The following is a 26,366-nucleotide window of genomic DNA, read 5'->3' on the forward strand; positions in this document are numbered from 1 at the left end:
TTGTTGTTTTATTTTGTTAATTTTTAACTTCATGCTATGCTATACGCTGGACGGCTCATGGGAGCAAAAAGAAGAAACCGAGTTTTCTTTTCACTTTGTAAACTTTTCAATATAACGGCACATAAAAATATTTTTATATATGATGTAAAAAATATATTTATTCTTCCAAAAGTGTGTAATACAAGCGTGGGGTCTTTGTTGCGTATGGAAAAAATTGAAGTCCAAGCTCAAAACAGGAACAGCAGTGTTATGGTAAGTTGATGGAGACTTAAACAAGACATAATAAATTGATAAAAATGTATTTTTAGTTTTTCAATTTTATACTATGATTCTTATTAAAAAAGCTAGTTGACTATTCAATTTTATACCACCTCTGATTCTTACTATAAGAGCTAATTGACTAGTTTGAATATATTAAAAAATTAACTAAATTAGTTAAATATGTGTTATCTTTTTTAAAATACTTTTTTTAATCGTGTATATTAATTATAACTACCATTTGATGAAACTACAATTAATATGTGAAAAAAGAGATAAATATGATAAATAAAATAGATTGGAATCTTATATTTAGAATCAAATTAAATGTCAGACTAGCTCTTATATTAAGGACACAAAAATTTAACTTCCTAACTTTATGATTTCTAGTTATTTAAACCTAACCTTAATATTGTTAGTTTTATTAATTAAAAAAATAACATTAAGATTTTAAATATCAACAAAATATTTTTAAATGTTAATATGTTAAGTTTAATTTTAAAATTATTATTATTGATATAAGGTATTGTTATTTAAGACTAATTATATTAGTATTAGATGAATGAAAATCTACTTCATAGTCAACGGCTACTGGCCTTGGTAACAAAGCTACCCGTCATATTTAAATGAGGTTTAGGATTCAAATCCCATGTGTTTAATTATATTATATAAAAAAGCCTACTGTATAAAGTTAAAGAAATACAGTTTAATCTAATCAATGTGACATTAAATTTGTGAAAAGGTCAGCATGTTCGAATGACAAAATGAACAAGACTGGCTACAAAAAAAGCTCAAAATTAAAAGAGCACAACGCCGGGGTATCGGTTTGAAAACGGAAGAAATCAAGAAACGCACAAAATCCCCTTGCGTGTGAAACACACACAGAGATTACGTGAGGAGTGAGGAAGGCGTAAAGAGAGGAGCCAGTGGGGAAAAATAAAAAATAAAAACCATGCTTGTTGTCCTTTTAAAAAGAGTTGGTAGAATAAAAAATATGTCTGGCAAATAATTTTTTTAAGATTATTTAATTATTGAGATATAAATTTATTGCCCACGGTGATAAAGACAGTTCAATGCTAATAGCCCCCCCCCCCCGGGCCATTATTTAAAAATTTCATGATTTGCTCCAGACATCTTTTTTCACTCACCCCGTCTGTCTCATCCCTGGTCTCAACTTGTTTTTACGGGTAATTAAAAAAAAATTATAAACATTTTTTGCATTATATTGATCATTTTTAATTATTCTTCTTACTAATTTTTACGGCAATGATAGGAGGGAGTAAAATAAGATTCTAGCAGCTAGTGGGCATATTGTTGTTATTCATGTGCAAGAGGCGACTAATCTTTCTATGCGTTATTCTGCTGTGTGTTAATTACTCGTTCGAAATGGAAGGCTACCATAGTGGGATGAATTGTACGTACAATAACAAATTTCAGTGAACATAATTAATTGTAATGCATGCGTAGCGTGCATATTATCTGTGAAGGTTTCCTTCCACTTTTTTGGTTGTCGTGTGAGATGCGGCTCAAATTAACCTAGCTATTTCTAATTAAAATGACACCGCCATGATAAAACACTCGATCAGTCGATCGTTGATTCTAATTTGTTGAGGAACACCTGAGGCAAAGGCTCTGGTATATAACAAAAAGTGATTGCACCAAATGCAAATGATGAAGTACCGCTCATAGTTAATCCTGCAGCCTGTTATAGAATTTATTCTTCCCGATCTTTAATATAAGACCTAATTATTAAGTTGATCTTAATCTCAAATATAAGATTTATTTATCATATTTATCAAATTTTCTTGAATTACTTATATCAATACTCACTCAATTATAATCAAGCAGGAGAGATAAGGAGGATATTGAGGAAAGTGATTATGGTATTTTAGAAAAAAAATATGTCATATTTCTTGCAATTAATTAATTTATCCAAAATTTTAAATTTAATCAAATTATTTAAAGAGATCTTGTATTAAAAACCAGATAAGTACCTTTTATCCTGGTTATGAGGAATAAATAAGCTAAGTAAGACCTTTATATATTTGATAGATAGGATTTGGTAAATGAGTCATACTACATCCAATCCTTGATTAAGAGCTAAATAATTAATTTGAGGAGATTAAAAAAGTTAATTGAGTTGGTTAATTATAATAAATATGTGTTGATTTTTCTAAATTATTTTCTTTAATTAGATGCCTTGACACTGTCTTGTGAAAATTCCTTGCAATCAGTCGGGGTATTTTAGGGGGAAAAAAAAATTTGAAAGGCAGAATAGATTGAAGTCTTATCTTTAGTATTAAATTTAACCAACTAATTAGATCTTACAAGGACCAGAGGCAGTATTATTCATATAAGGTTTATTAAAAAGCAGGGAGGGACTAAATTTAGATCTTTCATCTCCTTAACAAAGCCCTCTTGGCAAAGCAGGTACGGAGAATTATTAGCAGCAAAGAGCACTCTACTATGTGCCAAGCATTGAAATCAAAATACTCTATTCAGTTCTTAATATAATATCAAGTTTAGGAGGTTGAATATTATTTTAAATACTAAATTCGGTTCTTAATATAAGACCCTATTTAATTTTTATTTTGGTCCTAAATATAAGACCCCAATCTATTTTGTCTCTCATATTTATGTATTTTTTTCAAAGTAACCTTTCTAACAATGATAGTTACAGTCAATACACTTGATTAGCAAGGATATTTTAGAAAAGACAACACCTATTTAGGACAAATAACTAGCTTAACTTACTTCCTTAATCTTCTCAAATTAGTCAACTGGCTCTTATAATTAGGACCGGAGGTAGTACAAGACTTTAATTTATTTTATTTTTTATATTTATAATTTATTTCTCAAATTAATTTATCTGGTTTATAAACTGGTATATAATTTAATATTACATATAAGTATTTTAAGGAAGTCAGATTACATTTATTGTAATTAATTGTTTTATTAATTTACTTAATCTATTTGAATTAATTAAATAATTTTTATACTAAAGACCAGAACCAGTATCGCTTTCAATACAAAAGGGAACTATTAGAAAACACTCCAATTCCTCATTGACTATGAAAAGAATCCTCAAACCCAGCTAATTTTCAGTTATTATCACTAACCTTGGCTGGCAAGTGAGGTTATTACAGTCCATCACCGCATCTACATCAAAGCATTAGCCCTCATGCTCGGGGCCTGAGCAAACGGGCGAGGTGGTCCCCAGGCTGAGAGAATGCGACCCTCACGATCTTCCGTTTTCTCAGTCCTCACTCCTCACAAACCGGGCGTACCAGGCTACAAGCTAGTGCTGCCTCCTTTTTAAATTTTTTGTTTTTCTCTTTGACAATATCTAGAATATTAAAAAAATTAATAACTCATAAATCATGAATAACGTAGCTCATTTTCTCTTCGTACAGCGTACATAACTTTCATCTAATCTTTTTTAAAATGTCATTACGTTGAATATTAAATATAAAGTGGAAAAAATTATCGGCCGAAGAAACCATACTCCTTAGCCCTAACGTTCCCCCTTTTGAAACTCTCGATTTAGAACCAAAACAATGACATGTGTTGATTCATATATATTTATATATATTAATAAATAAGAATTATTGTTTGGTCGTTTGCTTTGAATTTAAAAGGTCATCAGTCACAATCCAAATCCACAATTTTCTACCGCTGACAGCAATAAGCCAACTTAAAAAAATATATTAAAAAAAAAGATGAAAATGGCGGGGTTGTGTTAAAGGAAAACCGGTAATTAATTAAAAAGGAGGGGTTTGTTGCAACTAATACCAACAACGTGCATGCATATAACAACTGAACAAGAAAAGCCTAGAAGCAGACGCATGAGCCAAATCCAGTAATACAGATGCAAGGAATCTATTTTCACTCTCGTTTGACTTTTATTTTGGTCTTAAATATAATATCTTAATCCACTTTACCATTTATATTTATGTATTTTTTTTCAAGATAATTCTTCTAATAATGGTAATTCTAATCAACACACTTGATGAGCAAAAATATTTTAGAAAAGACAACACCTATTTATTACAAATAACTAACTTAACTTCTTTACTTAATCTATTCAAATTAGCAACTAGTTCTTATATTTAGGATCGAAAGTAGTATTGAAAAGATGATTTCTTTTTTGCCATATAAAGTAAATATTTATATTATTCGTCTGAAAGAATACAAACAAGTAATACAAAGGCAGGGAATCCATTTTCACTTGTGGAGTTAAAACAGTTTTATTGCACATGGACGAGCCTGCCCCGTCTTCTTTATTAAACTTATAGTGGCGCCATTTTCCAGACTTCATGCTCTTGCCACTACGAGGTCCTATCTAATTTTTTTATACCAAAATCACGAAAATATTGAAAATTTAAATCTTAAAAGATGGTAAATATTTTCTTAATTAATCACGTCAAGCAAAAAAATGAAGGCAGATAAGAAATGGCCCATAAAAGCAAACAAACAAATCGCAGCCTTAAATCACATAATCCAAGGAGGGAAGGATGAATCCAAAAAATAAAAAACCTGAAATAGAGAAAATGCGTGTGCTAGTATATTCGCCCTTCAAATTGTATGATTTTGCAATTTACCTTTAAAAATCAGTATTTTTTTGTCATAAGAAAATCATTATATTTTGTTGCACGAACCAATTTATCCACAGGTGGCCACCTTTATTGCCAATCGTAACAAGAAAATATATTATACAGGTCAAAAGGGCCATGTCAACAATAAAACAATCAGATATTGAATCCAGCAAAATGTCCAATGGACCATATTATTGGGCCTTCACGATCACAAGTACTAGTGAATTGGGCTCAGACACAGATAAGTCATCAGTGGGAGCAATGCTTCGAAGTTGAAGCCCACTCTACTAACCTTATGATTAGTTTTAAATTGCAAAACTTATTATGTAAATTGTTCCAGTAAAATAAGAAAACTAATAAATAGTCTGAATTTCGATAAGCTTGAGACTATTTTAACTACAATTAAATTTTTAAGGTGACAGTTATTTTAGAAAGGAATGATTGATTTAATTATGAAAATTTAGTACTCCTCTGGTCTTATTTATAAAATAGAAAGAGAATATATTTTTTGGTCATCTTTATATGGATAAAATTAGAAAGTTATTAAGTTTTAAATGAGAGTTAATGAAGTTTAAAATTTTTCTTGGTCCGTGTGAAATATGTTGGAAATGTCTTATAGATAGGATCAGAGGAGTACTATCCTCGGTACTTAGTGTAAGAGTTAATTGACTAATTTGAATAGATTAAGAGAGTTTGTTCAGTTAGTTACTTATAATAATTTAGTATTGTCTTTTCTAAAATATTCTCATTAATCATGTGTATTAGTTATAATTATCATTAAATGAAATACTTAACATGTGTAACTATTATAGGGTCTCTCTTAAAAAAAATAAATAAGTATGAGAGATAAAATAAATTGACATATTATATTTAGAATTAAATTAAAAATCAAATTAATCCTTATATTAAGGATTGAAAAAACTCTTCTGATTATGAGACTATTTTTATAATGTAATTTTCAGTAAAAAAGAAAAATCAAAAACTGAACTGTTGCAAGACAGAGGCGGTGTGATTGTTAAAAAGTGACAATTTTCCATGAAATATTAGACAAAGAGGTGAAGAATGGGAGAAAGCGGGGGTGGTGATTAACTGATCATGGTTAGTGCAGACCCCGAAGAGGCATAGCCGGGTCCGTCGAGTCAGAGCGAAGGCGTCAGTTGTTCTTTGTGTAACTTCTAGTCTTCTACTACAGGCATAGAGAGAGACAGGCAGTATTTATTTTGGGAGTATACTAATACTATTGTTCACTAACGATGCCGGCTCATAAATAACTTCCGTGAAGTCATCAATGGGGTGATATTGTAATATGTGGGGATTCTCAGGGTTATTTGTGGAAAGTGGAGTAAGGATGTGCGGGTTAGGCTTGTGAATATGCGGGCGGGGTTGGGTGAGGGAGCGTGAAGGGGGAAGAATGATGGAGGGGGAAGCATTAAATGAGGAGCGAGGAAGGATCCCAGAGTGTGATGATTGCGGATCTCAGCTGGGATTCAGTCCCTCTTCTTCTCCCACTGCCACTAACACCCTATGTCCCCTCCCCGCCCTCCTATTCCTCTCTGCCCTTTCATTGTCGTCTGCCCCTTCCCCGTCTCACAGTGTGAACGTGCCTCTACTCATCCGGTCAATCTCTTCTTATTTCTCCAAAGTTCCCTTTTTTTTAAAAAAAAAATTTTTACTATAAAAATTGAAAATCATAACATTATTTTTTTAAAATTAAAATATTAATATTTATTATTAAAATAATAATATTAATTATTAATATTTTTAATAGTACAATTCTAAAATTTTGAAATCAATTTACACAAAAAAAATTTGGTTACCTCAAAGACTTTTGAACAAATTTGTCATCTTTTAAGGAGGACAAACAACTTTATAAAAAATAAATTGAGTTAATATAATTTTTAATTTTTTAATTTATTTTTATTTTTTAAATTTAAAATTGTAGATTTTGATTTTCTTAAAGAATAAAATAATTTGGATTTTTGTTGAATTATAAAGATTAATATTTTAAATAAAAAATTGAGAAATCAAAATTAATAATAAAAAGTCATTATTGAAGTTAGAAAAGAAAGAGATATTCACTACACAATATCGCAGTTAAAAAGCATGTTTTAAGCCTGACTCAAAATCTCCAAGCGGGCAGTAACTTGACTGCCCAAACCACTGTCTGTCCCCTCATCAATCCAATCACTCATTTCTTTCCTTTCTTTTCCAATTTTATGTTGCCCACATCACTCGTTTGAGTCGTTTCAACACTTGGCAGATTGAAAAAAATAAAAAATAAAAAATCTTTTCCTCATGCCGCTTTCTTCCCCAGTATGAGTAAGTTATATAGAGAAAATTTAGTTCTAAATATAAATTATTTATAATATATTTAGTGCTTATTTTTTGGTTTTATTTTTATTAAAAAGAGAAAAAATACATAAATGATTTGTAAATATAACAAAAATTTAATAAGATAAAATTAGAAAATTTTGTCAATTTAATATATTTTTTGCTACCATAAAATATGTTACAAGTAAGAAGAACTTCTTCTTTACGGTGCCCGAGAACCGAGAAGGAGAAAGGAACATCAGAACAATTTCTTCTCTCTCCACAATGCCCAGAAACAGGAGGAAAAAGGAAATTTATCTCCACGATATATAACCCTTGTCCACGGCTAGTTTTGCTGTGCCAACTCCTCCTCTGTTTTGTGTTTCTGCTTCAAGCTGAGATGACGAAGTTGAACCCCAACGCTGCTTCATTCCATTTCTGCCCCACCCCCAGCGCCAGCCCCAACCCGGCCCCCATGGCATCTTACCATCAAGGTTACGTGGTTTCGTCGGCACCACTAACTCCATATTTTCCTCGTTATCCTCCTCCTTCTTCCTATAACCAGCCATCTCAGTTCTCTGGAGTGATGAGAGAAACTGTTCATTATTTTCATCATCTTGCCTATTACCAACCATGTCATTTCTCTGGAGCGATGGCAGAAAATGTTCATGATCTTCATCCCGAGACTACCATTGATACTGCCAAGAAGCACGAGGATGCTTCTAAAAGGGATTCAAAGCGTCGGAATATCCGTGATATGGTTAAAAGAAACGTGGAGGCTGGCTACACCAAAGGGTTCCGGCCACCACGGTTGTCTCGCCGGCCAAACGGCACAGTTGGTTGCGATCGCCGAATTCAAGTAGGGACTTTTGGAAACTATAGGGTTTTCCCAAGGAATAAGAAGTCGAAGAATCCGTTGGTCGAGGGGAATACGACGATTATGATCAGAAACATACCCAATAAATACACGTTTGTCTCTGAACTCATAAAAATGCCTCCTCGCCTCCTCATTTCTGTCGTTATAAGTATTTCTGCATTCTCTGTGTGTCGGTGATCATCTGATCACAGCAAAACTTTAAAATCAAGAAGTTTTGAAGTTAGTAACCAGATTCGTATATTCATTCATGGGTTTTCTTCATATTTGTCCAATTAATACTGATAGTATATTTGATTCTAGCTGTGGTTTTCCGTCTGAGTTAACTGGAAAATTAGTTGCCTGTTGATGTTGCGGTCTTTCTCTTCTTCCCAAGCTTATTTCTGTCGAGCTAGAAGCTTGAAAATCATTATTTTGCGTATTAGGTCATAAACTTTTCTACTTCCATGCATAAAATTTCCTGATTTCTTTTAACGTTATATTCTCTTACCGGTTCTCGTCTCTCCAGGCGGGCGATGCTGATCGAGTTCTTGGACCACCATTGTTTGTCTGAGAATCAGAAACTATCAAATAACGACGAAGGTGGTGAACCCACGATGTCAGCTTTTGACCTCGTATATCTGCCGATAGACTTCAAGTACGCCAAGTAGCACTCATCGTTCTATCTTTGTCTGTCTGGGGTTCAGATTTTGCATTAGTCCGTCATAGAGTTTCACTCGGGGTAAAACTTGGGTGTATCCTCACATTAAGGAAAGGACACTTTAAAATCTCTCTCTTTTTTTAATTAGATTGATTCCGTAGACGAGGGTTCTGTATGGATTCAGTTTTAAAGAGGCGGGGCGTCCCCGAAATTGTCCCAGTGCTGACCCTGGCGATCGATTTTGCAGGACCAAAATGAATAAAGGGTACGGATTCGTGAACTTCACGACTCCGGAGGGAGCTTGGAGGTTCTATGTTGCTACGAACAATAAGAAATGGGAATTCTTTCAATCTCGCAAGATCAGTGAGATCGTCGCGGCAAGATGTCAGGTATTTGTTATACCCTAATGGTCTTTGTTGATCTCAGAAACACCTGTTGTTCACTTCTTCATACTTATATGATTTTCCGCATCGTTTGGGATTCACAGAGATTCATTGAATGTGTGCAGGGGAAGGATAATTTTCTGGTGCACTTGAGCTCGATGAAGCTTCCGGCTGATTGGGACGAGGTTAAGCCTGTGTGTTTTAGCCCACCTCGGGATGGAACAGCCAAGGGAAGCCAAAGGCCCCTCGGAAAGCCAAACGAAGTTTGTAATAATCATGTCAGTGGTAGAAGCTCAAGGCCAAGCGGATGCCAATGGAAACCTAAAGAGAAGACCCCTTCTCCTCCAGTGGAACGCGTCAGTTATGAAGAAAAGGAAACATGAATGGTACCCTCCAAAAGTGTGCACATCAATTCAATGATTCAGAATTAATCTCCGCATTTAGACGCGGGAGCGCTAGATTAATCTGAATCATTATATGTAACATCCTGTGCACGGAGAGTACACGATCATTTCCACAGACTGGTTAGGGTTGAAGTGGCAGCACATGTATATCGTTTCATGTCTGTAAACTGTCTGTTTGTATTTTCAGTGACTGTGACCCCTTTAGCTGGGGTTTGAATTTCCTCGGCCTATCTACCTATCTATCTATCTATCTTTCTCACTGTCTGCTGATGTTGTCTGTGTGTAAAGTAGTACTCCTGTAGGGTTTGCCCTATGATACTGTTGTTGTATGCTTTCCGATTTTCATGAAACCTGGCTTTAGGTTTGAAGAACAGCATCCAGTTTTGACTTTGATGCTTAAAGCAGTTCAAATCAATAATATTCCTTGTAGGGTCAATTTTCTTTTTCTATTTATGGCTGTATCGTTGTTGTGGTAGCCAGGTCTCGGTTTGATAATTTGCAGCAGTCTGGTTGGTTAAAAGAGATCGAAGGCAAGTCAGCGGCTGAAGAGCTGCAAATTCGTCTGTGTGTTTTGGTATGTGGGTTTGGATGAATCTTTCCTCTTGCATGCATCTGGAAACTGGGAAAGCAGAAAGAGGGTTTGTTCTTTTGTCGTAGAGGAAGCCGGAATCATGAAAGGTTTGATTGGGGTTGAGTTTGATCATTGTTTATGGCAGAATTTGAAAAGTTGAGCTTGTTTGTCCTTGTTCAGTAATGGAAGTACTGTCCATGAGCCTGAACGAAACCTGTGCGCATCACTTCTTCGGCTCATTAATTGTGAGCATTCATCAATCCTAGTAATGTTGGTCTTTGATTAATAGAGTCAGAATATTACCTGGTAGGTTAGGTTTTTACAAGGCCTACATTTAGCCTACATAAGATTTAATCAAATCTATTTAGTAAATAAGTTATATTCATATTTAGATCTATTTAAGTAAACAGGTTAAACTTAAAGCATTTGTGTTATTATATACTCCTTCCGTCTTTTATTATAAGAGATAAATAATTAAATTACGTTTGTAAAAAAAACAGTTAAAATTAATTGAGGACAATTAATATGTAAAAAGTATAATGTTTTTTCTAACAATACTCCTATTAATAAGGGAGAGAATATGAGAGAGAATAATTAAATTATTAAAAAAAAAGAGAAGTGGGAGGGGGAGAGAGTATGAGTTGGAGACAAAATAAATAGGAGTAAAATAGAAAATCAATACAAAAAAATAGAGATAACCTTTAAGTGTCTCTTGTATATAGAAACATGTTATAAGTATCAAATGTTTCTTATAATAAGGAACGGAGGGAGTATTATATAATATAAACTAATTTTATAAATTATTTATAAAATTACTAACTTTAATTTAACTAAGTTTCACATCATGATATTTTTATATAAGATCAGTCTTTTTTTTATTCTCCAGTCATTCACCTCTATCTGTTTTTTTTTCCCCCGAGCTCAATAAGGCAATATTAGCTCACTTTTTTTTTCTTCTAATTTTTGTTTTTTATTAAAATATAATAATTATTATAAGTTTATTTTAGTGATATCTAAATAAAATATTATAATATCAGTGGGAACAATTTGCCCAATTTATGCAGGAAACCAAATGAAGTGAAATTTAGTTTTTACGTGTCAGTTGTTATGTTTGATTAATTTTAGAAAATATATCTATTTGTTATTAGATGATTGGTTTTTCTTGTTTTTACTTTTATCTGATTACTGTTGTCATTATGTATTCTTTTGTTTTTTGCTAGACTCTTATATTGCAAATAAAAATAAATTTTAGACTTTTAAAACATAATAAAAGTATTTAAATAAGTTTAAAGGGTTATAGATGAACTTGGAGGCCTAGGTTTTAAAATTTATATAAAGGCTTACATTTTAAGTAAGTTTTTAAATGGATTTCAGGTCTTGTCAGGTTTTTTGAGAGCTCAAGTTTAGGCTTTTAAAAAAAAAAAAAACTATATGCAAGTTTGGATTTAGACTCAGGCTTTAAATATCTATTACAATTCTAAACGTACTTGGCTAAAGCCTAACCCAACTTAGTTTATTTTCATTACTATCTGTGATAATTTTTTGATTTACCCCTGCATTTATATAGGGAAAATTGTAAAAAGACCTTAAAAATTAAAAAATTACATATAGAGACTGTTAATAAAATTGTTATTATTCACTTATTAATTGTTATCAAAACCAATACTAATTTTGTAATACCAATACTAACACATTCTTATTAGAAATTTAATGGTAATGTGACGTCAAAAAGAAGTGTTCTCCCTCTTTTTTATAAATATACAGGAGCACAAATATAAATGAGTAATAGTCAGGGCTTTAAATGTTTTTTCCCTATCCTATTTTGCCCATAATTAATTAAAGCAGTTGAGTTATAATTTATTATTACATGGGGAAATGGAGAGTAATCATGAGTATTTGTTTTGGCGACATCATTATTTAATAACAAAATATACGGCGATTCACAGTATGAATTATTTTAATTAAAATATTTAAGTTGTTTAATTAAAGCAGTTTTTTTTTTGCCAAAAGGTTTAGTTAGAGCAGTTGAGTTATTATAACACGAGAGTCTGAAAAAAAGAGCATACAGTAAAATGTTCTTTTTATTTAATAACGAATTTTTTTTTACAGATCTATTATATAAATTATTTTAACTAATTTATCAGAACTAAAAAATGACACTTATTTGTTTCAAATTTAATTTTTTATAAAATTTACTCATTAAATGAGCATATAAGAACAAAATTGATAAGTAATTATTAATTACCCTTAAGTGATTTATATTTTAAATCAAGTGATTCCTTTAAATAAATACTATCTTCACCTACTCCTCTAATCTTTAATACAGGACTCAATTGTTAAGTTAGTTTTAGTTCTAAATATAAAACCTATTTTTCATATTTATCAATTTTTTCTAAATTACTTATATAGATAGTCCCTCAACCATAATCAAATAGAAAAAAAGATAACGTATTAAAAAAAATGATTATAGTATTTTAAGAAAAATGTGTCACATTTCTTATAATTAACTAATTTACCTAACTTCCTTGATCTAATTAAATTAGTTAAATGGGTTTTATATTAAGGACTGGAAGAGTATTATTTTCCAGAAAAAAAGAATTAGGGAAACTAATATAGTATTGCTTATAATTTTACAAATTTTTTAATTAGATTCTTGCTTCTTCTTCTTCCTTTTTTTTTTTTTGGATCCAACTCTTTGGGCATCAGCCCCTCCCTTACACACAACGTCACTTGAGAGAGCGCGGCGCTGAACAGGGGTAAGCACACGTCTTTCCTCACCCCTGTAACAGTTCCTCCTTGAAAGCGAATACTATTGTCTCTCTCAGCTGTAATAGCACACTCCTCCTCATTTTTGCAAGGCTTACCTCTCATGCCATGATCGATCTCTTTGCAACTTCTATGCCTCCTCCTTCTTCTACTCTGGGTATGAATTAGAGTGTAAGGGAGCGATCCTATTGCGAGAGAGAGAGAGAGGTGAAGAGAAAATGGAGGGAAGGGATGGAGTCTCAGTACTGAAGAGCTCTTCACTTGCTTTGGTAAAATTAAATCAGAGAGAGGCCAAGTAGTATTGCCATCGATTTTTGAGGCCAAATGAAAGGTACAAGTGATTTTTCGATTCCGATAAGGGAAGCACCGTGACTATCAGCACCACAACTACAAGCAGGTTACTAGCAAAGAAAATAAATTATACTCTTTTTGTCTTTAATATAAACTTATTTAACTAATTTGATTAGATTAAAGAAGTTAAATAAATTAGTTAATTATAAAAAAAGTGACACATTTTTTTAAAATACTATAATCATTTTTTTAATACTTATCTCCCGCTTCTACTTGATTATAATTCATAGAGTATCTATAGGGGTAATTTAGAGAAAATTGATAAATATAATAAATGAGTTTTATATTTAGGACCAAAACTAACTCAAAAATTAGATTCTATATTAAATACCGGAAGAGTATTATATTTTAGTTGTTCACTGTATATGCAGCACTGGCTTCAGTCGTAAAACTGCAAAGAGGAAAATTTAGGAAAGAGACGACAGCCTATGTCTCAAGGCATTCGTGCCTACTACCTTGCCACTTTCAGAGATTGGTTCACTGACGAAAAAAGAATGTACGATAATTTTGATAATCTGGGATTGCAGGTGTGTGAATGAAGTTAGGACAGAGATATGGTGAGTTCATTTTACTCTTCTCTTGTCACTTTGTTTAAATAATTAAAAAAAGTTGGGTAGTATAGGGGGAAAAGTGAGGAGGGAGATTTTGGGCGGTGTTCACTTGATTATGGGTGGTGTAGGATTTTGGAACTCCTCCTGGATGCACCCTAACCTTTTAGACCATTGTGATGAATTTCTGGGTTTTTGGTTAGCAATGCACTACAGGCTTCTTACCAATCAAGTTAGGCTCAAGAGGAAGATGGCGTCTGATGATATCGCTGTGAACTTTGTGGAAAAGCTTCGGAAGATCTAAATTCTTAGATACTGCACTTTAGCCTCCTCATGTTGGAATCTCCCGGCAGCAACAATTTTTGACACAACCGTTTGATATATAGATGGCTCAGTTAAAGAAAATTTCTGGCTTAACGATCAGAACAGACACTGGTGCATCGTGTTTGGTCTCCTTTGTTGGCAGCTCTGGCCTCTGGGACGCTAGAAATCGTTTCCACTTCTCTCAGGAAGACACTAATCCCACCGGATTGGTCAACAGGGTTTTAGCCTTGAGTGATTCTGCGATTAGGGCCCAGGATCATCACGAACAAATGGGTCATAGTTGATCAGAGCCTGACCCTTTTTGCTTTTCTCTTATAAATACTAGTTATCAATAAAATTACATTTTCACTATAAAAAGATAAAGGTGGTTGCTGAGCCTGCTTTAGTAACGCTGGAGGCATAATCATAGATTAAAGCTTAAACCCTATTGAAGCACCATATCATCATGAGCCAGCAGTTTTTCTTTCTACTTTTAGTAAATGAAATGGAGAAATTCTTGGACATGTTATTCTAGATGTTGACACAGTTACTCGATCACGTGGATCAACTTCATTTTTGGATCGTAAAATATGATGGACGTGACGTGAATAATGCAGCATATACAGTTACCTTCAGGCTAAGCTATGAGATGTATGTGTTGCTGCAAATTGACATTAGTGTGTTAGAGAGGATAGGTGCAAGAGTATGAATGAAGGGCAAACCTGGCTGGAGCATGACGAGACCTGACAGAAGAAGGAGAAGAAGTCATAATGAAACAGCATTCTTGGCTGCCAACTTGCTATGGGACTTGAAAAGCCGGCGAGAATCAAGGTTGAGCGAATCTAAACAAATTCTTAATAAGAATATAAATTTGGACGCTAAATTCAAATAGTCAACTTATAAGAATTTATTTTTATTAATAAATTAGTATTAAAAATATATTTTTAAATAATTAAAATATAAAAATTATAATAATTTCATTTAAATATATTTTGAATCTAAATAATTAAAATTAAATTCATTAATTTTCATAACTTATCATATTTAATAAAGAAATTTTTTTTATAAAATTGACATACAAACTCACTAAGCATACCTAAATCCAAAAACATAGCACAAAGTTTAAAAAGAAGTTAATATGAATTTGTAAACTAAAAAAGTAAAAACAGGAAACTAGCTAGTGAACTCGTAAGTTTGACTGAATTTATTTATAGGGAACAAGAGTTTAAGAATAACTTGACACAATTTTATAAGTTAAAAATGTAGAAACATTAAACTCGAGAGTTATCTCGCGAGTTTGACAACAATTGTAGTAACTAATAAAGGAAGGGGAAATGATGGCTACGATGTAGTGTATGAATTAAAACAAAAAATACTTCCAATTCTTAGGATAAGATCCATATGATTAATTTTGAAAAATTAAGAAAGTTGCTAAATTATCTTAAAGTATTTATAATTATCATGTAATATATACTATAATCAAATAATTTATAAACTTTTTTAATCTTTTCAAATTAATCAACTTGATCTTATATTAAAAATCAAGGAGTACTGTTAGAAAGTAAAATATGAAAAGTCAAAAAAATTGGGGAATTTTAATTTTAATTTTTTTAAAAAATTCAATGTAATTGCGCGAATCAGATTAAATTTAGTAACTTTCCTCTCTCTCTCTCTCTCTCTATTAAGAGGACACGAATATATGAGCAAAAAAAAAAGGCATGTGCGAAATAGCCCTAAACGAAGCGACGAGGGATGCCCTCCCATGAAGGATTTAGAACAGAAGAGGAGAGATTTTAATCATTTTTTTTATTTTGTAAGATAAACATTTTAGAAGGGAAGCAAAAATTTTTAATCTTTTCTCTTCCCTCCTCTCATAAGCCTCCCTTCTAAAATTGGAAGAACTTGAAAGAAAATGGTAATATTTTGACTTGTGTTGACTAATATGTCTATATTATTTTTTTAGTAATATCACGTTACTCTTTATTACTGAATTGTATGTGATTTGATATATTTATGGATCCAATCATACTTCTCTTCCCTCATATATTAAAGGGAGAATGACAGAAAAAGAAGTTGGAAATTGCAAATCCCAAATCAGGTTTGATAACATAACTTTATTTAGTATTGACAAGTCTAAATTTGCAAATGACAATGAATTTTTGTTGACATTCTTTGTTTGGCATTTACAAATTGCAATTTCTTTTTTTGTCATTGTCCCTATATTAAATATTATTTATAATTATATTTTATTAATTATTCTATAAAGTTTGTAAAAATCAACTTAAATAATATAGGGGTAAAGTTGTCCATACAAAATATTTTGCCTCCTCTCTTTTCTTAAACTAAACAAGGTAATATTAAAATCTCTTCCATTTCTTTCATCTCATTTATCTCCATTAAAATTCCTTCATTCCTATCTTTTTTATTGAGCCAAACACACCCTTAATCAATCATTTCAATTTACAAGTGAGGGGTGAAAAAAAAGGGATACTGAGAGAAAGATGCAGTTTCTGGTATTAATAAAAAGAAGAGAGAGAAAAAGATGCAGTTTTGCGTAAGATTTTTTTATTTTTTAATTTCAAGAAGTGCCATTTTATTTCTTCAATCTTAATGTTGTTAACCAAAAACAAATGCTAACATTAAGATTTTAATATTGACAAAATACTTTTGATTATTAATATAATAAATTTAAATTCAAAAAATAACAATAATTTGAATAAAAAAAATGATCACGGTTTAAAAACTAAAAAAATATTTTATAAAATTGAGCAACCAAGATTAAGGACCCACTGAAACTCAATTTAAAATTAGAGGACTAAAGTTATATTTTTATTGATTCTTTCATTGTATCGTTTGTGGTGCGACCACTACTACTGGTCCGGTAGATACTGCATCAAAAAGGTCCAGGACACATTTGAAGATAAAAAACCCTCAACCGAAACACCAACGAAGTTTCTCAATTTCTTTGCAGGGTGCTGCAATCCGAAGATTTGCGCGGTTATGGCGGCAAATGCGCCATCCAGCCATCTATTGCACATTCTTCGTTCTCAACCATCTTCTCTGTCTTCGATATCGCCATCTTCACCTTCTTATGTTTCTTTTCTGAAACCTCTTCTGCTCTTATCCTCCTCTACTGCTCCCACTGCTGTACCTAAACTCGTTGGACGGATCCAAATTCCACATCGTCGGAAATCCCTCTTTGCCTCTCCCACTCACCTCTCTAATCCTTTCTTCTCTCACTCTTTCTCTGCACATGTGATTTCTGCTCCTCAGAGACATTGCGATGCTGTGGGAGCTGGAGATTTGGCGGACATTGCTGAGGACGATGAAACAATTGAACCGTACACTGAAGAGAGCGGATTGAAAACGAAGATGAGCATATCGAGATGAGTAGGGGTTCAGATTTGTCGCCATTAGAGAGAAACAGGGAGGAGAGGTTGAAGTTGCCCAGTCTCACTGTGAAGGAAAGGAAAGAGCTCGCCTCTTACGCTCATAGCTTGGGGAGAAAGCTGAAAAGCCAGTTGGTGGCAAGTCTGGTGTTACACCTAATGTTGCGACCTCTTTCATTGAGACCCTTGAAGCTAACGAGCTTCTCAAGGTACTAATTCCCTGAAATTTAGTTTATAATTGATGCTATGCCTCTAGAGATTGCTTTTTGGTTCTGAGTTTTGTATGTTAGCATTAGTTATGGAAATTATTGTCTGTTTATTTGTACGCCGGGATTTTGAATCATATTTCATTTGACGAGTAAGGAGAGAATGGATAATAAAGGGAAATTAATGTTCATTTCCTATTTTCCTCCTTGTCGAGCTTATACTGGGGATTCTGTTCGGCATAGGCTGTCAAGTATTCATGAGGTCTGCGATTCCCTTTAAGCTAGGTTTCAAGTTCATCTGTAGTTTGCTTCTGTTGGACTGTCTTTTTCTTCCTCGCCCCTTTTTGTGTATTGCTTGTCTAATTGGTTTGCTTTTGAAAGTAGTTTTCTAATCTATAATATGTTAATAGTATCATATCAATCTGGTGTGCATGCTTTTATGTTGTGAATTAGCTTGTTGGTAGATATGTTGCTGAGCGTGTCTTTGCTTGAAATTATTACACAGTCGGACCTTGGACGAGTTAGATTTTTACCATTTGAGTTGAGGTTTCGGGATATCAGTGTATGTATGAAACAATTGCAGGTTTTTGTTCACGTAGTTCAGTGACTGAATGGTAAGGGATATCCAAAAATAAGGTACCTGCGGACGGGAAAGAGTAATTTGAAGCACAAATATCCAATTTACTGTTTTTCTTCATGTTGCGTTTCCTCTCTGCTTTCCCTAGCTCAATGATTCTTGGATGACGTTAAAAAAAAAAAGGATTCTTTTGATCTGTACTTGCATTTGAATGGCACGTATGCAGATTAAAATACACCGGACTTGTCCAGGAGAGCTAGATGAGGTCGTGAAGCAGCTGGAAGAAGCAACTGGTTCGGTGACTGTTGGTCAAATTGGTCGGACAGTGATTATATACAGGCCTAGTCTCACCAAATTGAAGGCAGAAGAGAAGAAGAAGCAAGCTCGAAAAGTGTTTCTGAGAAAACAGCTAAAACCAAAACTAGTAAGCAAGGGCTTAGCTTTCATTTTCCTAATTTCGCCTGTCTCTCGCGACACTTCCCTAATTGTCTAATAAATATTGCAGAGTAAGGAGCAAGGGTCAAAGTTTTCGCGGCGGAGATAATTTTGGAAACACTAGCTAACAATTCTTGGTGTACTTATGTTGAGGTTTGCCCTATACGGAGTGAGGCTTTGCATGCATGGCATTTAGAAGCTAAATTCACAAGCATATTTAAGGCAGATGAATTTCTATGGTTATGTATAGAACTCTTGTAACTTATGAAATCTCGCTGCCGAGGAAGAATATTGCATGTTCTGTACATAGATTATTTTGCTTGAGAAACTGGGAAGCAAACTTGTTTCGGAGGATTTAGATTAAATTTTTGAAAGTAATTTTATGAATATTGAAGGTAATTTTGAAAGTAACTTTTTGAAATCTCACTGCTGAGGAAGAATATTGCATGTTTTGTACAATGATTATTTTGCTTGAGAAACTAGGAAGCAAACTTGTTTTGGAGGATTTAGGTTAAATTAATTTATGATGTACGAGCTAACTATGTAGAAATAGTTTTGTCTCGATTTGTACGAAAAAAACACCCCTAATCTCAAACTGAAATTAGGTTATGCATGTTGATTATTTTCCAAAAAGAGCTGAAATATTATAGATTGCAAACTTAAGTTGGTTATTGATTGAATTCAATGGCATCATAGGATCTACTTAGTCAATATTTCTTGATGGAAAAAAGTTTATTGTTGCTGCTACAAGCTTAGAAATGTATAGGCTATGTTTGGCGTTATGTTTAAAATGATTTATATACACAATTCATATAAGTTAGAATGAAACTCATTTTATATATTTGTTTTGTATTTTGTAGATCATGGATGAAAAGTTATTTATAAAATTATTTATAAGAAATTCTAAACAAACCCATGGATGTTGGCTTCATTGTAGATGATCATAACACGACAAAATGTGTGTGTTTTAGGTGTTATTCCAACGTCAGCATCTGAAATCGTGGAAGAAAAACTGACTGCGCATGCCTTTTAAAACTCGGACCACGTCCCATATATGCTCCTATGAATAATTATCCGGTTCGAACGAAAATGGCTGCTTCGAAAGACCATTTTTGATAGAAATGGTATTCAGAGGAGGGATTTGTTGCCTAATTGCCTAAGGCCAACAATCCTATTTGGCCCGAGACCAATAATTATGTTCGTGTAAAAATAATTATATTTTTTATCACAATAAATTACCTTTTTATACGGGCATAAATTAGACAAATCGGTTCAAAAACTCATTTCATTTATATTTTTGATACAAGTAAGCTCTAAATCATACAATTTTTTTTTTTTCACTTTTCAATGCTAAGGAGTTAGGAGGATGTAATAATATATAATAAAAGTTACTGAAAAATCTCATTAAAATGTTTATCCTTTAAAAGTGCCTAAAATTTGTTTGACCACCCAAGTCCTTGCGTGGGTATGACTCATTTTTAATGAACACAACTTTTCAAATGTGCAATATATCTTTAACTATATGTAAATATTTTTTTTTAAAATTTTTACACATACTTAAAAATATATTGCGCGTAGCTTAAAAGTTACGTATATCCTGTATAAAAAAGAAAAACAAAAGACAATCATATATAACTAAAAATATATTGTACATAATTGAAAAAGAATTGCACCCCTTTAAGTAAACAAATTTCAAGCAGTTTTGGCAATAAATATTTTTATGGAGGAAGCATATAAATGATAACGAATTTTAGGCGTGTAATACCTTCTCCATCGGGCCTGGTTTGTGTGCCTGGATCGCTGAATATAATATCGATCTAAATTTAGAAATAAAATTACAGTCGGAGCACTTGGGCATATAAATTGCTTGCATTACGTCATGCTTCTAAGAATTAATAATGTGAGCCCTGGCATATGATCACAAGCGCATGCCTACCTTTTTGATACTACAAATACAAGAGTGCTTCTATCCCGATTAAAGTGTGTCATGATTATTATAAAACTGAGCTCCCAACCTACGCAGCCTTGAGCTGCTTATACTGCTCAAAATCTTCAGAGAATAACATGCCATTGGGCGAAAGTAGACGCTGGAGGGACATCGAAAAGCGAGCCTATAGACGATAAAATAATTGAACATCAGAATTTTATAAACAATGCTGTACTTGATGCAAGCTGGAGATCCTAGTCTTACCCATTGAAATATTGCGAGCGAAAACCAGCAGCCTTGCAAGCCATACCTGCTGCTCAGTATCTGGCGTCAAGGGAAATTGAATGTTACGCAAGAAGTGAGAGAGCGATATCACATTGTACAAAGGAGACCAAGAAAGGGGTTGCTACCAATAGTATAAATGCACCGAAGGTGAAGCATCCGCCCATTGATAAACTCATAAATCTCAGATCGCGTCCAGCCTGCATAAATAAACACACCATGAAACTGCTAGACGTAGCCGTATAATGTTCAATCCATGAATAGTAAAGCAAAGCAAGTTGGAGAAATATATCATACGCTAAATAATCACGCATTTGTGTTAAGTTACCGTTCGATAGTGCATAAGAGGATATGGATCACATCATACAAAGAGTACAAAAAGGGGGTACTAAAGTTGAAATAGCAGAGTTCAGTTGATAACGTGTAATGGATGCCTATAAATAGGGGGCGACAACATATTCAGCGGATGGATCGCCCAAATCTGACAACCCTATTTAAGTAAGTTTAGGGGAGCTTATTGGTAATTCTAAGCAATTAGACTTGACGCGGCCTGTTTATGTCCTGGCCTAAATTTTACTTGTATTTCTTTGGAAAAGTTTAGGGGTTAAATGAACATACCAGCAATGTTCCTTCAAGGCTAAGAGTGGAGGGTGTTACAACAAGCGCTAGAAGTATGGAATCAGCACCTTGTGCATCTGCATGGTCACAGTTCACAAATACAATAGTTAACTACTATTTTTGTTTATATAATATATCCGCTCTCAAAATCATTTATTTTTTTAACGCAAATCATGATTGACACCACATAAGATGACTATCTAAAGTATAAAGCGCAAGCACTAACCTCCTGGATAACCATCTGATCGGGTGTAAAAATTTTGGGGAATAACCAAGGAATTGATGTCCCAACAATTCCTAACAGCAATCCGAGTATAGCTCCAATTATTACTAGAGACCTTAGAAGTACTCTAGCCTGTTGACATTATGAAAATTCAGGATTTTTTTTTCCAACAGTATGCATGCAGAAATTCAGCAGCAGTGACAGCCACAGGTGAAGAAAATCCCTTCTAATCTAACCTTTGCCAAACTCCGCTTAGCGCCATAAATCAATTCCGGCATAAATGATTGGGCAGTTTGAGAGAGAGGTTCACCCCATACTGTACATGTGGTGTAGGTTTGAACCATGACCTAACATTAGAGTCAAGTCATGTCAGGGCCCTTGAATTTCAGATACCGACAGCAAGCAAATCAAGGAATACAGTGCAAAAAAATTAGAGAGGCGTAAAACTAACTTGATGAGCAGCCATTGTATGTGTGCCCATTGATGTGGCAAAATATATAAGTAGTGAGTAGAAAGCCACCTATATATTACAAGTCTCAGTAACATTTTTTGGGGGGGGGGGGGAGTCAAAAGAGATTCGGATTTAAGCAACATAATTAAGTTCAATACTCGATGCAACCTTTGATATCAGTGTAACAAATACAGGGGTAGCAAGCCCAACTATCGAAAAAAGCTCTTGGGCTGAGGGGATGGAGAGGGCATATGCATTATATCCCTTCTCTTTTAGACTCTGAAGCATCATGTACCCAGCAACCACCTAAAAACAGGAAGGCAAGAGGTAAAGGATCGGATATATGACAGTTAACGGATAATAATTCACATGAACGCATGGGCACATAAACTGAGAACATTTGGAGCAGCATATGATAGTTAATGCATTATATGTGAATTTTAACATACTTGTGATGCCATTGTAGCCCACGCGGCCCCTGCAATACCATAGCCCAGAAAAATACATAATACTACGTCACCAATGCCATTTACAGCACTAGCGGCGGCCAAAGCCTTCAAGGGTCCCCAGGAATCCTTCATACCAAGACTGTGAGAGAGAACGCTAATATTAGGACAATGGCTTCAATTAATAAGCCTATGTTTAATGAATTACTTATAGAAAGACATCATGTATTACAATAAACTCTGCTAAGGGTAAGTAGAAACTTGAAGATACAGGATAAGGAAATTTGAATGAGAAGCCCGAAAGTATAGTCATGCATATTGGTCGAACAGTAATACTATCTCAGCACCATCTGAACAAGGAAAAATGGGTCACAACAGGTTCTGAGCAAATATAAAGAGAAGCTCTATCATCCCATTGAACAGCTCACAAGGATTAATATGAACAATTATATGTAAATGAAATAGAATGTCGAGCAGAATCTCGTAAAGGCTCAAATTAAAAAAAAAAAAAAGGCACAAAGTAGCAATCTTTCATTTCAGCTAATAAAGCTTGAGAAATAAATAGAGCATATTTTGACCTAGCACTTTGAGCAACCCATCCAACAAGTAATGCAGGCCATGCCAAGCCTCGAATCTGACAGCAAAAGAGACTCCGGTTAAGTCATTTAAGCAAGTTAAACAGAGGAAAACATCACAGCTTTATTTACCAAAAAATCACGACTTCATTATTTAATAGTTAGGAAGCAAAAGGAAAATCTTATTTACGAGTCCTGATAACTTAAGAGGAAATAATGTTGCTATAGTGCCCTCATCTATTCTTATGAGAAAAAGAGATGAAAATTGATGACGGCTTTGATTGCTTTCCTCCATCAAATTTCAACTATTTCATAGTTTGTTTTACTTTGGAAAATATAAATTGTAGTCTTCAATTAAATGAAAAAAAGTAAATGCAATAATTTAAAAAAAAAAGAAAGAAAGAAAGAAAGAAAAACCTGTACGTAAGTGTTTGCTGCAGGAACTACATGCAAATTCTTTGACCCAGTAAAAGCTGAAAAGGGGGCAGACAGAAAATTCATCAGTCATTGGATTGGTTATGCCCCCTTTTCTAAATAAGCAAGATGCTGTCATCCTACGAGGAGCACAAAACAACCAGACTGTGAAAGCATTACACATTCCATATGCATAAAAAGTAAGTAGTAGATTTCAGTACCAGTGAGCATTGATGCACCAAAGAATCTTGTGAACAAAAGCATCACGAAGCCACAAACTAACCCAACTAAAAGCAAGACAGAGATGTGATGCTGTACTTCGTCTCTATCCTACACATATATATATATGCTCAAGCAAAGCAGTGTAAGTCCTGGAGACACAAAGTGATAGATATGAACCGCAAAAATATACCAAAAAAATTCAAAATTTACGATGTCCAGAAAACTTGGTCAAGTGATGTACTATTGATTATTAATATAGGAATTAGAGAACTAAATGAGAATATTAAGAAAATTAGTTAAGTTTGCTATTTGTAACAAATGTGTGCTGATTTCCCTGGACTACCTCTTTAATTATATGCATTGAAAGTAACCTTGGTGAACCTTTCAATCAGCAACAATATTTTAGAGAAAAAAATTATAGATTTGGAAGACAACCAGCCCTCAACTAGCTTTTATATAGAAAGATAAGGCTGTGGGGCAGGAATACAAGATAGTAAAATTTGAAGATGTCACAGTTGAACTTTGGAAAATAAAAGTCATAATTCTAATGAAACAAGAAACTAACCTGTTTAGCAAGGGCAGTAGCAACCATGTTAGAAGTTGCAATCGAGAGAAACATAAACGCGTAACTCATGTAATCACACACAACTGTAGCAGGGCCTGCTCGTAGGAAATACAAGAGTTCGTATGATGCATCTTCAGCTATCAAAAGGTATATTAAGTGAGTAGATAAATTATATCCCAGAACTCAGTACCTAAGGCAGCTAGCTCAATGGAGCTTCCCTGACCAATAACAGCCGTATCAATGAGACTCATCAGTGGTCCGCATATCCAAAGTGCCGTTGCTGGTCCTGTAAACATGACAATTTCCTTCATCTGACCCCATATACTCTGGTCAGCCAGTTCCTTCTTCTCAACCTCTCCCCCGACTTCAACTTCGCCATCTTGTTCCCGAGAATCCTCCTCCACATAATCCTCATTTGCCACAGAAGTTTCGCGGCTATCATCAATGAGTTCTAGATTCCGATTAACGCAAGTGACTAACCAATCACGATGCGTCCGGGAGTTCTAAGGAATGGATTTGAAGGAAAAGTAGGAATGCGAAATGCAGGTGGGGATGAATCGAGGTGTTGGTGATTGGAGAACAAGGAGGCTGAAGAGTGAGGAAGTGATGAAGAAGCACAAGGGTTCTTGTAGAGAGTGTTGTGAAGAAAGCGAGTTTGAAGTGCCATCTCTGATTTTGACGGTGATGAAGGAGTGAAGCAGAAGAGTGGTTTCGAACTTCCAAGAAAATGGAAGGAAGAGAAAGGAAGACAAAGCCCCAAAAAGGGGCCGAAAAGCGAGTGGCTTGTAATTCTGCACGCCCAACAATTGGTTGGATGTTTCCTTATCAGAATTCAGAAAACGATAAATTTAGAAGCAAATGGTTGCTTGGCCGGGTTCCCCCTTAGTGCCCTTTTGCGCTGCCGCCTCTCTCTCTCTTTTTTTTTTGGGCTTTAAATATTATTTTAACGAGTGGAATGCATGAGAACCAGAAGGCCTCCCACTTCCCAGGCTAATTATTGTCGGACGGAGCCGACCCTTCGTCTTCGTTTTATCTTCAAAGACTCGCAGCTTTCTCTTTCTCTTGTAGCTGCCTCCCTCCCCCTCTCTGTCTCTCTCAATTAAAAAAAAAAAAAAGAAGCAAATTTATTATGAAGAGGAAGATGAGAAGTTTAAAAAATTGAAAGAGCCCATAGAGAGAAACGAAGAAAACAATAATAATTAATCATCAGGAAGTGGGGGGGAAAAAAAACACGGTCAAAAAAACTTCAGATATAAGCACCGAGGTATTTGAGCTTGTTTTATTTTTTTTATGAAAAATTATATTTACCCATCTGTATAAAATATTATTCAAAATTTTAAAAATATATTAAATTTGTTGACATTAAAATTATTATTGAAAGTGAAAATTATTGTTGTATTTCTGTACCAGAAAAAAAGAATTGTTAATGTATTTTCATACTTGTTAGTTCTTATAACGTTTTAAGAAAACTATCGCTTCAAATTTTTTTTAAAAAAATAATTTTATGCTTTTCTGAAATTTAATAACATTTTTAACATAAAAAACCTTTTCTTGACAAACTGAGTTCTGATTAAGTTCATTTTTGGAAAGACAAAAAAAAACATTTAACAATGATATGCCAATTTGACCATGATCTCAACTTCTGGCCAAAAAACTTGACAATACGTTCCTTTGCAGCTTAAAAAAATTGTGAAAAGCTCTGTTAAGTAACAATAACAAGGAAATTCATGAGGCCTGCAACAAGGTAAAAAAAAAAAAAATCTCTGCCTCCACACAGACGCAGTTGAATAAATAGAACACTTTGTAAAAAATCCCAAATAGTTAATCATTTTAATGGTTGAAATGTCATTGCATAATTACATGACCCACGTAGGTGGAAAAAGGACACTCCAACCACCCCCCAACCAAAAACACCAAAAGAACAAAAATGAGTGGATATCACACGGCCACGCCAGAGTATGAAAATCTAGGCAGGGTTGCGGCGAGTCTAAACAAGCGGAATACTGAAGAATTTAAATTGTCTGCACCGCATC

The 26,366-nt window shown here is 33.8% G+C and overlaps 2 protein-coding genes across 2 annotated transcripts in view; one reads left to right on the plus strand and one right to left on the minus strand.

Annotated features, from left to right (window-relative positions):
• The window catches only part of LOC114725548 (RNA-binding protein YhbY-like), a 20,826-nt gene extending 2,003 nt beyond the window's left edge, over nt 1–18,823 (plus strand). The window contains 4 exon segments of the mRNA XM_028912076.1: nt 17,360–17,525; nt 17,528–17,601; nt 18,402–18,599; nt 18,681–18,823. Of these exon segments, the coding sequence (XP_028767909.1) occupies nt 17,390–17,525; nt 17,528–17,601; nt 18,402–18,599; nt 18,681–18,719 (447 nt within the window). The 5' untranslated portion in view covers nt 17,360–17,389 and the 3' untranslated portion in view covers nt 18,720–18,823.
• Nucleotides 18,824–20,428: 1,605 nt separating this feature from the next.
• LOC114725523 (protein DETOXIFICATION 46, chloroplastic-like) lies at nt 20,429–25,111 on the minus strand. The gene is given in 15 exon segments (XM_028912044.1): nt 20,429–20,721; nt 20,802–20,861; nt 20,948–21,019; nt 21,438–21,487; nt 21,490–21,514; nt 21,664–21,792; nt 21,897–22,007; nt 22,112–22,180; nt 22,280–22,417; nt 22,561–22,699; nt 23,136–23,191; nt 23,550–23,605; nt 23,768–23,876; nt 24,334–24,428; nt 24,524–25,111. Coding segments are annotated over 15 exon segments (1,326 nt in total). The 5' UTR covers nt 24,645–25,111; the 3' UTR covers nt 20,429–20,625.
• Between the last annotated feature and the right edge of the window lie 1,255 nt (nt 25,112–26,366).

Source organism: Neltuma alba, unplaced genomic scaffold (assembly GCF_004799145.2).
Source record: "Neltuma alba isolate B1F8T4 unplaced genomic scaffold, ASM479914v2 tig00012255_pilon, whole genome shotgun sequence".
Classification (NCBI taxonomy): Eukaryota; Viridiplantae; Streptophyta; class Magnoliopsida; order Fabales; family Fabaceae; genus Neltuma; species Neltuma alba.